At 39.4% G+C, this 13,860-nt stretch overlaps 1 protein-coding gene across 19 annotated transcripts in view; it reads left to right on the forward strand.

Annotated features, from left to right (window-relative positions):
* The window catches only part of LOC148161614 (putative phospholipid-transporting ATPase IIB), an 83,815-nt gene extending 70,238 nt beyond the window's left edge, over window positions 1–13,577 (forward strand). For 5 of the 19 annotated variants that reach the window (XR_015767467.1, XR_015767468.1, XR_015767469.1 and 2 more), the window contains 2 exons: window positions 4,983–5,236; window positions 5,847–5,934. Coding sequence is in view for 7 of the 19 variants with exons in the window: in XM_088020693.1 (XP_087876819.1) it covers window positions 5,847–6,024; window positions 8,141–8,157 (195 nt within the window). In the remaining 12 variants the exon portion in view is untranslated. Of the gene's footprint in view, window positions 1–4,982; window positions 5,237–5,846; window positions 6,025–8,140; window positions 11,388–12,393 lie in introns of those variants that run through there. The other 14 variants (XM_088020693.1, XM_088020699.1, XM_088020700.1 and 11 more) reach the window with 10 other exon arrangements.
* The last annotated feature ends 283 nt before the right edge of the window (window positions 13,578–13,860 follow it).

Here is a 13,860-nt window from a genome sequence, read left to right on the forward strand (position 1 = left end):
GGGGGCGACCACTGATTTCCTCTCAGTCGATGTGGATTATTGTCTGTTCTTGTATTTCATATAAGTGGAATCCCACATTAAACACTGTCTTTTCATCTCACTTCTTTTGCTAAACAATGTTTTGTTTATTAAACAAATATTTTTCATATTTATTCCTGCTTGTTTGTAGCAGAAGTTCATTCCTCTCTACTGCTGAGTGGAGTTTCACTGTACGAATACACCACAGTTTGTTTATCCATTCACCTGTTGATGGATATTTGGATTGTTTTCAGGTTTTGGGTGTTATGAATAAAGCTGCTATGGACATGTGTGTACAAGTCTTTGTGTGGACATATGCTTTCATTTCTCTTGGGTAAATATTTAGGGGGGGATTTCTGAATCTTACAGTAAAGTGAAAATATAAGAAATTGCCAAACTATTTTCCAAAGTGGCTGTACCATTATGCAGCCCCATCAGCACTGTATGTGAGTTCCAGTTACTTCACATCCTTACCAGCACTCAATATTGTCTGTCTTTAATGTTAGCCATTCTAGTGTGTGTATAGTGATATATCACTGTGATTTTAATTTGCATTTTCCTGACTAATGTTCATTCATCTATTTATGTGCTTAATGACCATTCATATATGTTCTTTTACGAAACGTCATTCAAATCCTTTGCTCATTTTTAAATTGGGTTGATTCCTATGTTGACTTCAACTCTCAACTAAGGGTGACAGCACTTCTGACCAATTTGATTTAGAGCTGGTAATTTGAGGCTTTCTAATGGCACTGCCAGACTCAAAATTACTAGCCAGGGTTCAAGTGAAAAGGTCAAAAATATATGGAATGCATAAATCAGATCGCCATCACTCTCCTGCTTAAAACCTGCCAATGGCTTCCCTCGATTATTAGAATAAAATCCAAACTCTTTACCTTGGCCTCCAAAGTCCATGTGATATGACCTCTGCCTCCCTCTCCAATCTCACCTCTTGCCATTTTCCCCTCGCCCACCATGCTCCTGATACTTTGATCTTTTCATCCCTCAAACACACCACATTCTTGACTCTGTCCCCTCTGTCCAGGATCATATTCCCATAGAGTTCTGTATGTTGCCTCCTTCCATTCAGGTTTCAACCTCAATGTGAGGACTTCCCTGCCTAATCCTGATAAACAGCACCTCTCAGTCCCTCTCTATCTAGCTCTTGCCACTGTCTGTTCTTATCTGTATTTTATATGTGTTTCTCCCCTACTAGAACTCATGCTTCACGAGTACAGGTACTTTGTCTTGGTCATTGATGCATCTCTGGCACATATAAACAGTGTCAGGAACATAGTACCAGCTAATTAACTGTTTTTTGGAAGGAAGGGAAGGAAGACAGAGGGATAGAGGGAATGAGAAGAGAGGAAAAGAAAGCTGGTTTTCACAAAAATACAAGATAAGACCACTCCCATTCAGACTCTCTATATGGAAAGTGCTTCATTCAGGGCTTCGCACAAAGCCTGCTTCTCTTTTCCCTCAGCCGTTTGTCCCTACAAAACTCCCAGCCTCTAGGATCTGAACGGCCTTTGTCAGAGCCAGAGAGGGCCCTCCTTGAAGAATGCACCGAACGTATTCAATTCGAAAGCATCATCATCTCCCCAGGCGCCCCAGTCATAAGCAGGATTCATAAGATGAGGTAGGCAAGAGAAAAGGGGTAGCTTTGGGGCACAGTGTTTGGCCAGGAGTGGGGAAAAAGGACATTTCAGGGCGCCTGGGTGGCTCAGTTGGTTGAGCGACTGCCTTCGGCTCAGGTCATGATCCTGGAGTCCCCGGATCGAGTCCCGCATCGGGCTCCCTGCTCAGCAGGGAGTCTGCTTCTCCCTCTGACCCTCCCCCCATCTCATGTGCTTTCTCTCTCATTCTCTCTGTCTCTCAAATAAATAAATAAAATCTTAAAAAAAAAGAAAAAGAAGAAAAAGGACATTTCAGAGATTCTTTCATTCTTTCACCTGAGCCGAATGCAGATGCTTAACCTTAACGACTGAGCCACCCAGGCGCCCCTCTGTGTATTTTAAAGATGAGATTAACATTTAAAATCAGTAGCCTGGGGCGCCTGGGTGGCTCAGTGGTTAAGCGTCTGCCTTCAGCTCAGGTCATGATCCCAGGGCTCAGGTCATGATCCCAGGGTCCTAGGATCGAGCCCCCCATCCTGCTCCCTACCGGGCGGGAAGCCTGCTTCTCCCTCTCCCACTCCCCCTGCTTGTTTCTCTCTCATGCTGTGTCTCTCTCTGTCAAATAAATAAATAAAATCTTTTAAAAAAATTTAAAAAAATTAAAAAAAAATTAAATATCTTCACAGAAACATCTAGAATAATGTTTGACCAAATATCTGGGTACTGTGGCCTAGCCAAATATGATAAACCGAAGGGTCAATTCATGAGTGATAAGAAAGGGTGCTAACATTTCCCGAGCACTGACTATTATGTGCCAAATCCTTTGCAGACATTAGTTCACATATTAAACCATTGGTAGATTATATATATTATCTGCTTTTACAGATCAAGAAGATAGAGCCTAGAGAAGTTGAATAACTTGTCTGAGATCATGCAATAAGATTCTAACCCATGTCAGTGTGGCAGTAAAGCCCTTGGCAACTTGGGCAAGAGAGTATTCCAGGTGTGCAAGAAAGGTAGCGGGTGGAGGGGAAGATTGGCTGGGTGACTTAAAAGTTCTTCCTCTGAAGTCAGGGAACTTGTTTTTTTTTTTCTAACTCATGATGTCATAATCTATCATTTTTCACTGAGAGATTTTTTTCTGTGTGAATATCTTTCTTAAGAATGGAAGTCTAGAGTCTAGATGTTCATGATTAAGCATGTAAACCTACATGCATGATAAATAAAAATAATATTTAAATGCTCTTCCAAAATGTTTATCCCTGTGTTCTTTCTAGTTTAGTATTTATGTCTGAAGTTACTGTTTTCTTTTAGTTTCTAGTTCTTTCTCTCTTTTAAAAACCACTTTATTGAGGTATGATTGACATAGAAAAATTTGTATATATTTAATTGACACAACTTGAATATGGAGGTAAATATACATTTGTGAAACCATTGCCACAATCTATGCCATAAATATATCCACTGCCTCCCAAAGTTTCCTCCTGCCCTATTTATTTACTTATTTTTTTTATTTTTACTGCTTTGTGATAAGAACGCTTAACATCAGATCTCTTAACAAATTTTTAAGTATAAAATACAGTATTATTATGTATAGACAGTCTGTTTTACAGTAAATCTCTCTGACTTATTCATCTTGAAAAAATGAAACTTCATAGCTTTTGACTAATACCTCCCTGTTTCTCCCCGCCCCCAGCTGTGGCAACCACCATTTTACTCTCTAAACTAAACCATTTTACTCTCTAAACCATTTTACTCTCTAAACTCCTATGAGTTTAACTATTTTAGATTCCTCATTTCAGTGGTACCATGTAGCAATTTTCCTTCCATGTCTGGCTTATTTCACTTACCTTATATCCTCCAGGTTCATTCATGTTGTCACCAATGGCAGGATTTCCTTCTTTTTTAAGGCTGAAGAATATTCCATTGCATTTATATATTACATCTTCTTTATTCATTCATCTTGTGATGAACAGTTAGGTTGCTTCCATGTCCTGGCTATTGTAAATAATGCTGCAATAAATTTGAGAGTGAAGATAGCAATTCAAGACCCTGATTTCAATTCCTTTGGATAGATAAAGCAGGATTGCTGGGTCATATGGTATTTCTTCTTCTAATTCTTTCTGAGTCCTATCACTTCATTTCTCTGTTTTTCTAATTCTGATTTTTTTCGGGGGGGAGTGGGTCATGTCTTGTATTTTCTTCATGTCTTCTAGCTCACATTAAAATAGGAGTTTACAGTTTTCATCTGTCCTATTGGCTTGTCTTTCTGGAATGGTATAATTATCTCTAACAGTGATTTTTTTTCTTACAGTTTTATGTAGGATTTTACCTCAATAATTTCTGTGGCTTATTTATCACATGAAATTTGTTTTCCTAAACTTTTATATGGAGGGGCGCCTTGGTGGCTCAGTCGGTTAGGTGTCTGGCTTCAGCTCAGGTCATGATCCCTGAATCGGGGTCCTGGAATCGAGCCCCGCATCATGCTCCCTGCCCAGCAGGGAGCCTGCTTCTCCCTCTCCCTCTGCCTCTTGCCCCCTGAGCATGCTCTGTCTCTCTCTCTCTCAAATAAGTAAATAAAATCTTTTTTTTTTTTTCAAAGATTCTATCTGTTTGAGAGAGAGAGACACAGCGAGAGAGGCAACACAAGCAGGGGGAGTGGGAGAGGGAGAAGCAGGCCCCCTGCTGAACAGGGAGCCCGATGCGGGGCTCGATCCCAGGACACCGGGACCATGACCCGAGCCGAAGGGAGACGCACAATGACTAAGCCACCCAGGCGCCCTAAATAAATAAAATCTTAAAAAAAAAAAAAAAAAACTTTTATATGGAGGCCTAATTCGGGGCAGCTTTCTTTATAGAGCTCCCTCTTCTGTTGCTTTTTTGGTGTTCAAAAATATAGCAGCTTAACTTCTTATATTCCCCAGGTCTGTCCCCATCTCCCACCTTTACCTACACCTGCTCTTCCCCCCACCTGTTATCCCTGTCATACTCATCTGGGACACTAAGAAGGGAATCCTGGATGGTCAGTTTTGAAAATTCACAAGGGCTAGATTTCTTCATCTTCTTCAGGCCTTACCACTGTCCCCTTGCACTAACCCATTATCAGACTTGGCAAAACCTCTCCCAGAGGGGATATATCATTTTCAGGGATTGCAACCTAGCCCATCAGGCTTTTTAGAAAATACTTAGAGGCGACTTTAGAGATCTGCTCTTCTCAGGTCAAACATTGCATTGTTTCCCTCTGCTTTCCCCCAGTGAAGATGCAGGTCCCATGCAGGTATCATGATAGTTACTGGTTTTTCCTGCTTGCTAGTATTTTACAGTTCACAGGAATGCCTTATGTCTCAGGTTGGGGATTGCCAGAAGCATCCATTATGATGGAGTTTAGAGGGCAGAGTGCTTCTTAGGAAACAACACAGATGAAAGGAATGATGGGGCAGAAGGACTTGCAGAACTTCAGTGCATGCTGGCAATGCCTCCAGCAACCCAGCAGAGGTCTGGAGAAAGTATTGCCTGTCACAACTGTCCCACCGTGGATGCAAACGGCGCCAAGTGTATACTTCCTCTTGTTCAGCTCTTGGAAGTGGCCTGCCCCGGGAAAGGTATGATTGCAGGCAAGGTGGCTCTCTGCAGCTGAGGCAGATCCTGAAATCGCTGAGAGCTCCTCGGAGCTGGGCAGCCAGTCTTTCCTTCAGGGGCACATGTCCTTGTCTCCCACCCATGGTCACCTCGTTTTGTTGTAAATATTGTCGGCTGCAATTTTACTTGGGATTGCATTGAATCTATAGATGAATTTAGGAGGACTATGTCTTTACAATATTGAGCTTTACAGTCCATGAGAATGATACATCTCTCGTTTAGTTATATAGTTTTGTGGTTTTTATAAAGTTTTATAGTTTCCTGTATAAAAGTCTTGCATATCTTTTATTAGATCTTCCTCCTAGTTATTTAATGTTTTCAGTGATATTGTAATATTATTTTTAAAATTTTATTTTCTACTTGTTTGTTGCATCTTGAATTTTATATACTGATCTTATATCTAGTGACCTTCCGAAATTCACTCATTAATTCTAATAGTGTTTCTGCAGATTTGTTTGATTGTCTAGACATGTAATCATGACATTTACAATTCATGAAAGATGTATTTGTTTGTTCATTTGTTTCAAATTTTTATATATTTTATTTCTTTTGTTTGCCTTTTTCTGTGCCTAGGATTTCCAGGAAATGTTGAACAGAAGTGATGATGGCAGGCATCTGTCTCATTCCTGGGATCGGAGGGAAAGTTTTCAGTATCTCACCATTAACTATGATTTTACTGTAGGTTTTTTTGAAGACACATATTTACAGATTAAAGAAGCTTTCTCTATTCCTAAGTTTTTAAATAACAAATGTAAGTACTGAATTTTACCAACTGTGTGTTCATCTTCTGAGAAAATCATATTATTTTTCCCCTTTATTCTGTTAATGTGTTGAGTTACATTGATTGACATTTTTAATATTAAAGAACCTTGCATGCCTACCTAGAATAGAACTTGATTATGATATATTACCTTTTTTAATAAATTGATATTCTATTTGCAAATATTTTGTTTAGAACTTTTGTATCTATATTCAATTCTTCTGTCACTCCCCAGACAATATTAGGTCCTTAGAATATTTCAACTCCATTTACATCACCATCGCCTTTTTAAACTCTTATTTTCATGCCTTTTAATTGTGCATATATTTAAAACCCAATAACATCATTATTATGGTTTTTTTATACAATTTTTCCATTATCCATTATATTTTTCTACCTATTTACCTCTTCTGTGGTTCTTCATTTATTCCTGTATTTCTCTATTTCCTTCTGGGATCATTTTGCTTTTGCCTAAAGACCTTCCTTTAGTAGCTTTTTTTTTTTTTAGTGCAAATCTGTTTGTGAATAATCCTCTCAGTTTTTACCTGAAAATACCTTCATTTCACCTTCTTTCTGAAGGATATTTTTGCTAGGTATACAAGTTATTCTCTTTCAACTCTGAAAATTCTGAAAGCTACCTAATAATGTTAGCTAATGTAGCATAAGACAGCTTATTAAAGTGTTTTTTTTTTCTTTATGTCTGCAACTAGGAGCGTTCATGACTGCAAGGTTGCAATGACTAGTCAGGTGTCCTATTGAATAATAATGATGAATCTTAATTATACTTTTATCATATACTAATTTCTTACTCATATTTAACACTGCCTCTGGATTATATATTACATTTTACCAATTACTCTGTCTATTCTTGGTATATAAGAAAACTGCTTAAATTATTTTATTTGTAATACATTAAATATTTAATAATGAAATTCTCTCTTCACTATTTTTCTTTTTTAAGATTTTACTGATATATTCCCATCCATTTATTCTTCTGGGTAATCTTAAGAACTGTTTTATAAAGCTCCTACATAAGTGTCATTAGGATTTTCATTTGAAAGCAACATATTTATAAATTAATTCACAGTACATTTACAATATTCTCTTTAGCAACAGGACAGCTTCATTATGGAAGTCTCATGTTTCTGAGATTTGTGTGTGTGGGTATCCTGTACATTGCACCATAGTTTTGTTAATAAGTATAGAAGCATTTGTTGATATTATGGATGAAATATTTTTCTACAGTATTTGCTGACTGGCTGTTATACAGGAAAGTCACTGTGCAGAGCTTTTTAATTAGTTATAATCATTTTTCCTTAATCCTTTTGGTTTTCAAGGTAGACAATCATATAATCGGAAAATAAAGATAATTTTCTCTTTTATTTTCCAATAGTCATGCTTACTTTCATAACTTAAAGGAAAATATTAAATAAGAGCTACAACTTAAAGGAAACTTAAAGAAAAATATTAGCCAACCAAATTACAGTTTTAAGGAAAATATTAAATAAGAGTTGTGAAATATAGGCATATTCATACAATGCAATACTATTCGGCCATAAAGGGTGATGAAGTACTGATACATACTAGACATGGGTGAACACTGAAAATACTCTAAGCAAAAGAAGCCAGTTACAAAAGACCAAGTATTATACGACTACATTTATATGAAAATCCAGAATAGGTAAATCTGAAGAGACAGAAAATAGATTAATTGTTGTTTAGGGCTGGATGGAGGAAACATGTGGAGACAGGGGAGGGGGCAAAGGGGGTGATAAGCCAAAGAGCACAGGATTTCTCTCTGAGGTGATAAAAATTGCCAAAAATTGACTGTGCTGTTGGTTGCATGTATCTATGAATATACTAAAAAATCACTGAATTGTACACCTAAAATGGATGATGATATATATGTATATCATCATATATATATGCAGATATACATATATATATATTTTAAAGGAGTTGTGATACCTTGCCTCTTTGTCTTGTCCCTGACAATAAAGGAAAATATTCCAGGCTACTATTTCCGTTTTGTATGATTTTGGTTACCAAGTTTGTACTTTGATATATATAGTAGGAGGGCTGGAATACCAAAGACCGCATTTCGCAGGTATTGTCACCAGCTGACTTTTGATCTTTCTGCTGGTGGGAGACCAGAAGACGAGGATGGAACCCTCTTCCTACTTCCAGTCTCTGATGGCATATCTGGTGGCAGCACAGCAAGGACAGTGGCAACACCACCACCAACAGTGACCGTGGCAATGGCCAACAGTGGTTGGGGGGTGCAGGCTCCTGAGTCCTGCGTAGCAGCTGACCAAAAAGCAGGAGCCTCTGTGGCATCATTCCCTTAACTGCTGGAAAACCTCGTCCCTCAAGCCCGAGGATACTGGTCATTCACTGCGGTTACTGTTTTTAGTGACCTTACCTTCCTCCCGTCCTTCCATTATGCTTGTAATCAATTCCCATATCAAATTACTTTTGTTTTACAAGTCTAGAGTGGTTTCTATTTTTTTTAAATGGACCCTAACTGATAGAGATAGTAAGGAAATGTTTTCCATTCAAATTTTAACAGTAGTTCTCATCAGAATGGATGTTGAATTATAGTGAATTTTTTTTTTATCTGTTAAGAGGATTATATTGCTTTTCTCTGTGGATATACTCATGAAATTAATTACATGAAGAGATTTCCTAATATTGAATCATTTCCACATCTTAGTGTGTTTCCCCAAGAGCAGAACCAGAGGCAGGTATGTTGGTACAGGTAGTCTACTTGAGAGGTGACCAGGAAACTGGAGTGAGGGAGTGGGGAGAATAAGACAGGGAAGGAGGTGAAGAAAATAAAGGATGCATTGATAAGCTCATGACTGCTGAGGGCAACTAGTGTTCAATTTCTTTTAAGCTCCCTCAGAGGAATTGTGTATGATGCACCTTGTAATTCATCCTCATTGAGTTTTCATCCCAATGGCTGTGAGTTGTCTCTGAGGCATAAACTCCTGCACACCTCTGGGCTGCACCTGCCTGTAGACAGCTCAAGCCCCTAGGCTGGGAGATGCCCCAGGGGCAGAATAGCTGAGGATTCACTTTGGTGGAAGTCTGATGTGGGCGGGGCATCAACACATCCACAATACCTGTATTTCAGAATAAACCTTAGTCCCGCTTGTTTTTCTAATCTGATACTTTTGCATCAGGCTAGCTTTATACATGGTTTTCTTTGAGCATCAGTTATTATAAAACCCAATTGTGAAGGGTTGAAATATTTAAAATAGTGTTTCTTTCAGGAAAGTTTCCAGGAATTGCTTGTAAGACTCTTTGGATCCAGTGCTGCCCTGGAGGTAAGTCTCTGACGACCTTCAAGATGTGCCTTCCTTTGCTTCATTCTATTATTATTAATTTAAATTCAATTAATTAACATATAGTATATTATTTGTTTCAGAGGTAGAGTTCAGTGATTCATCAGTCTTCTATAATACCCAGTGCTCATTATAACACATACCCTCCCCAATGTCCGTCACCCAGTTACACGATCCCTCCACCTCCTCTCCCCCCCCAGCAACCCTCAGTTTGTTTCCTCTGATTCAGAGTCTCTTATGGTTTGTCTCCCTCTCTGATTTCATCTTGTTTCATTTTTTTCTCTCTTCCCCTATGATCCTCTGCCTTTTTTTTAAATTCCACATATCATTGAGATCATATGATAATTATCTCTCTGATTGACTTATTTCACTTAGCATAATACCCTCTAGTTCCATCCATGTCATTGCAAATGGTAAGATTTCCATTTTTTTTTAAAGATTTTATTTATTTATTTGAGAGAGAGAGAATGAGAGATAGAGAGCACGAGAGGGAAGAGGGTCAGAGGGAGAAGCAGACTCCCTGCTGAGCAAGGAGCCCGATGCGGGACTCGATCCAGGGACTCCAGGATCATGACCTGAGCCGAAGGCAGTCGTTCAACCAACTGAGCCACCCAGGCGCCCAAGATTTCCAATTTTGATGGCTGCATAATATTCCATTGTATTCACTGTATTCCATTCATCTGTCGATGGACATCTGGGCTCTTTCCACAGTTTGGCTATTGTGGGCATTGCTGCTATAAACATTGGGGTGCAGGTGCCCCTTCGGATCACTACATTTCTATCTTTGGCGTAAATACCTAGTAGTACAATTACTGGGTCGTAGGGTAGCTCTATTTTCAGCTTTTTGAGGAACTTCCATACTGTTCCCCCGAGTGGCTGCACCAGCTTGCATTCCCACCAACAGTGTAAGAGGGTTTCCCTTTCTCTGCATCCTCACCAACATCTGTCATTTCCTGACTTGTTAATTTTAACCATTCTCACTGGTGTGAGGTGGTCTCTCATTGTGGTTTTGATTTGTATTTCCGTGATGCCGAGCGATGTTGAGCACTTTTTCATGTGTCTGTTGGCCATTTGGATGTCTTCTTTGGAGAAATGTCTGTTCATGACTTCTGCCCGTTCCTTGATCGAATTGTTCTTTGGGTGTTGAGTTTGGTAAGTTCTTTATAGATTTTGGATACTAACCCTTTACCTGATATGTCATTTGCAAATATCTTCTCCCATTCTGTCAGTTGTCTTTTGGTTTTGTCGACTGTTTCCTGTACTGTGCAAAAGCTTTTTATCCTGATGAAGTCCCAACAGTTCATTTTTGCCTTTGTTTCCCTTGCCTTTGAAGATGCATCTAGCAAGAACTTGCTGTGGCCAAGGTCAAAGAGGTTGCTGCCTGTGTTCTCCTCTAGGATTTTGATGGATTCCTGTCTCACCTTTAGGTCTTTCATCCATTTTGAGTCTATTTTTGTGTATTGTGTAAGAAAATGGTCCAGTTTCATTCTTCTGCATGTGGCTATAATCAGCTATGGAATCAGGATATGATCCACTAGTTTTATATATGGAAACCAGCATGATCGGCCAAATAACCAGAGCTCTGCTTTTATAATTAATGTAAAAATGAAATCACAAAGCAAAATTTTTCATCAGCTTTGGGTATAGATAGATATATAAATGTAGATCATGGACATAGATATGGATTTTTAAATATGTTCATCTCTGTCAAGGAAAAGAATGTTGAAAAGTACCCAGAGATCTCACCCACCAAGAAGTCCACAGAGTACTGGATTTCTCAGTTCACAACATTCACTAAAAACAACTGAATTCTTTAACCTCAGCATTTCTGTTACAGTACATCAGGGCACGTAGAATATTCTCTATATAATAAATAGACAAATGTACCTGAGGAAAGAGGCAGCAAATGCTAAAGTGGAGGGGTCCCTAGGGCACAGTAAAAGATGTTTACATTTGAAGAAAGTTAATTTTTTTCTTGTCATGAAAAATAAATTATTTAAGATTTCACATGAGATGTTTTGACTTTCCCTTCTGTGCAAAACCATTTTTCTCAAATAATTTACCTAATAGACATGAAAAACTGCTATCAAGCCTTTTCTCCTCCAGTTGCAGCAGTGAGAAAATTATTTTACATCAGCTGCTGACAGCTAGTGTCCCTCTCAGAGGCATAATGAGAGAACTGTCAGGCATGATGAGTGTCCAGTACAGAAATATTTAATTAATGAGCTCTTATCTTGCCTCTAGGTAATTCTTCACAGTCCTAAGGATATATAAGGAGCACCCTCTGATCAGTCCAGGGAATTAAAAAAAAAAAAACCAACAGTTGCTGCTGAAAGAATTTCAGTTTTCATCTTTTTAAGTCCAGGTTACCTATAAAATGTCATGAAAACAAGGGTTCAAGGACAGTAGAAAAACTGAGGCAGAGTGAGGATGACTACACACCGCAGGAAGTAGCAAACCTCCCGAGGAGGACACTGGACATCTTCATACCCCATTCTTGCAATTTAACAGATGCATATAATTTAAAGAAATTAAATAGCTGACCTTCTCACTGAGGTAACCCCAAATGTCAGTATCTGGGGTGTAGATGCGCAGGTTTGAGAGAACACGAATGCAACCGTCTGTCTGAGGCAGGGCAGTGGGGTAATGTCTGTTTGCCAGTGATCTGGAAACAGGCTAAAGAAGGCATCCTGAGGATCCACATTCTATCTGTAGACTGGAACCAAACCCTCTAGTTTTCAGCCTCCATGTCGCCTAGTGTCCCATATTCTAGACTCTCTCTGGTGTTATTTTTTTAAGTTTTGATTTGAATTTCAGTGTAGTTAATACACAGTGTCATATTAGTTTTAGGTGTACAATATAATGATTCAACACTTCCATGCATTACCGGGTGCTCATCACGTCAAGTGCCCTCCTTAATCCCCATCCCCTATTTCACCCATCCCCCACCTACCTCCTCTCTGGTGACCATCAGTTTGTTCTCTATAGTTAAACTCTGGTCTTATTTCTTTAGAAAGAAAAATCTTTCCTTCTTCTATGGGCTGTGTTTGAGGAGCTAGAATTGTGATCTGGCTCCTCTGAAAAAGTCCAACAGAAAGCTACTGTGAGTTCATTTCCACATCACTTTGTGGAAGGAACTTTGGAATTTGATCCTTCAAGCAGCACTTCCATGTATTAGGAAACAGCAGCCCAGGATGTGTGAGGTCTACATGCGGTGTGTCCACGAGTTGGGAGGTGTGTTCAGGACTCACAGATCTCTGGTACTATTTCCACAGTCCCGGGTTTGGAAACCACTCATCCTCTGGACTAGAACAATGCCAGGCTGATCCAAAATGTTGCTTCCTTACATCGAGGCCTTTTTACTCTTCCTGGAGATTCTTACTCTCTGCACCTGAGCTTGGTTAGCGTTCACTTTGAGAGCAATGAATAGCACCTTATTCCTAGGAGGAGATTCTTCCCTTTGGTTTGTTGTACTAAATGCTGTTGACAAAAAGACTGGGGCTCAGGGCACCGGTTGGAGAAAGGTGAGGTAGAGGTTCAGGGTGGATTGCCAAAAAGGCATTAGACTAAAACCCAGATCCCTGAACATCTAATGCACAGCCCTTGCCTTTTAACTAAGTCAGCAGGGGCGCCTGGGTGTCTCAGTTGGTTGAGCGACTGCCTTCGGCTCAGGTCATGATCCTGGAGCTCCGGGATCGAGTTCTGCATTGGGATCCCTGCTCGGCGGGCAGTCTGCTTCTCCCTCTGACCCTGCCCCCTCTCATGCTCTCTTTCTCTCAAGTGGATAAATAAGATCTTTTTTTAAAAAAACTAAGCAAGCAAAGAAAGCATTGAAAGAGTGATTAGGCTAGGGCCCCTGGCTGGCTCAGTCAGTGGAGCCTATGACTCTTGATCTTGGAGTGATGAGTTCAGGTCCCACTTTGGGTATAGAGATTACTTTAAAGATTTATTTATTTAATTGACAGAGAGAGAGAGATAGCGTGAGAGGGAACACAAGCAGGGGGAGTGGGAAAGGGAGAAGCAGGCTTCCCGCGGAGCAGGGAGCCCGATGTGGGGCTCGATCCCAGGACCCTGGAATCATGACCGGAGCCGAAGGCAGACGCTTAACGACTGAGCCACCCAGACGCCCCAAGGGTGTAGAGATTACTTTAAAAAAGTGATGAGGCCTAAAGCAAATAAAGAAATTAAATTTCCCCATCACCATTGTTCTTTGTCCACCAATCCAAAGAATTTCTTCTATTCCTGGTGAAATTAACAGCACATTTACAGATAGGGTTCACCATGGTTGTAATAACTCTGTAAAAACTGACTCTTCTTGGGCTCCTTTTGGTAGGTTTTTACCATGTTTAATAAAACAAAATTGTAATATTTTTAACTTAACATTCTAAAAATCCTGAAGATTAAAGGCTTACATTTTTGTAATATTCATTTCCACTTAATACATTTAGAATAATATATTATTTTAAATGAAGGCTCTGTC

Source organism: Eumetopias jubatus, unplaced genomic scaffold (genome assembly GCF_037043125.1).
Source record: "Eumetopias jubatus isolate StellerSeaLion01/CBP00866 unplaced genomic scaffold, mEumJub1_p1.0 scaffold_109, whole genome shotgun sequence".
In the NCBI taxonomy this organism is placed as follows: domain Eukaryota; kingdom Metazoa; phylum Chordata; class Mammalia; order Carnivora; family Otariidae; genus Eumetopias; species Eumetopias jubatus.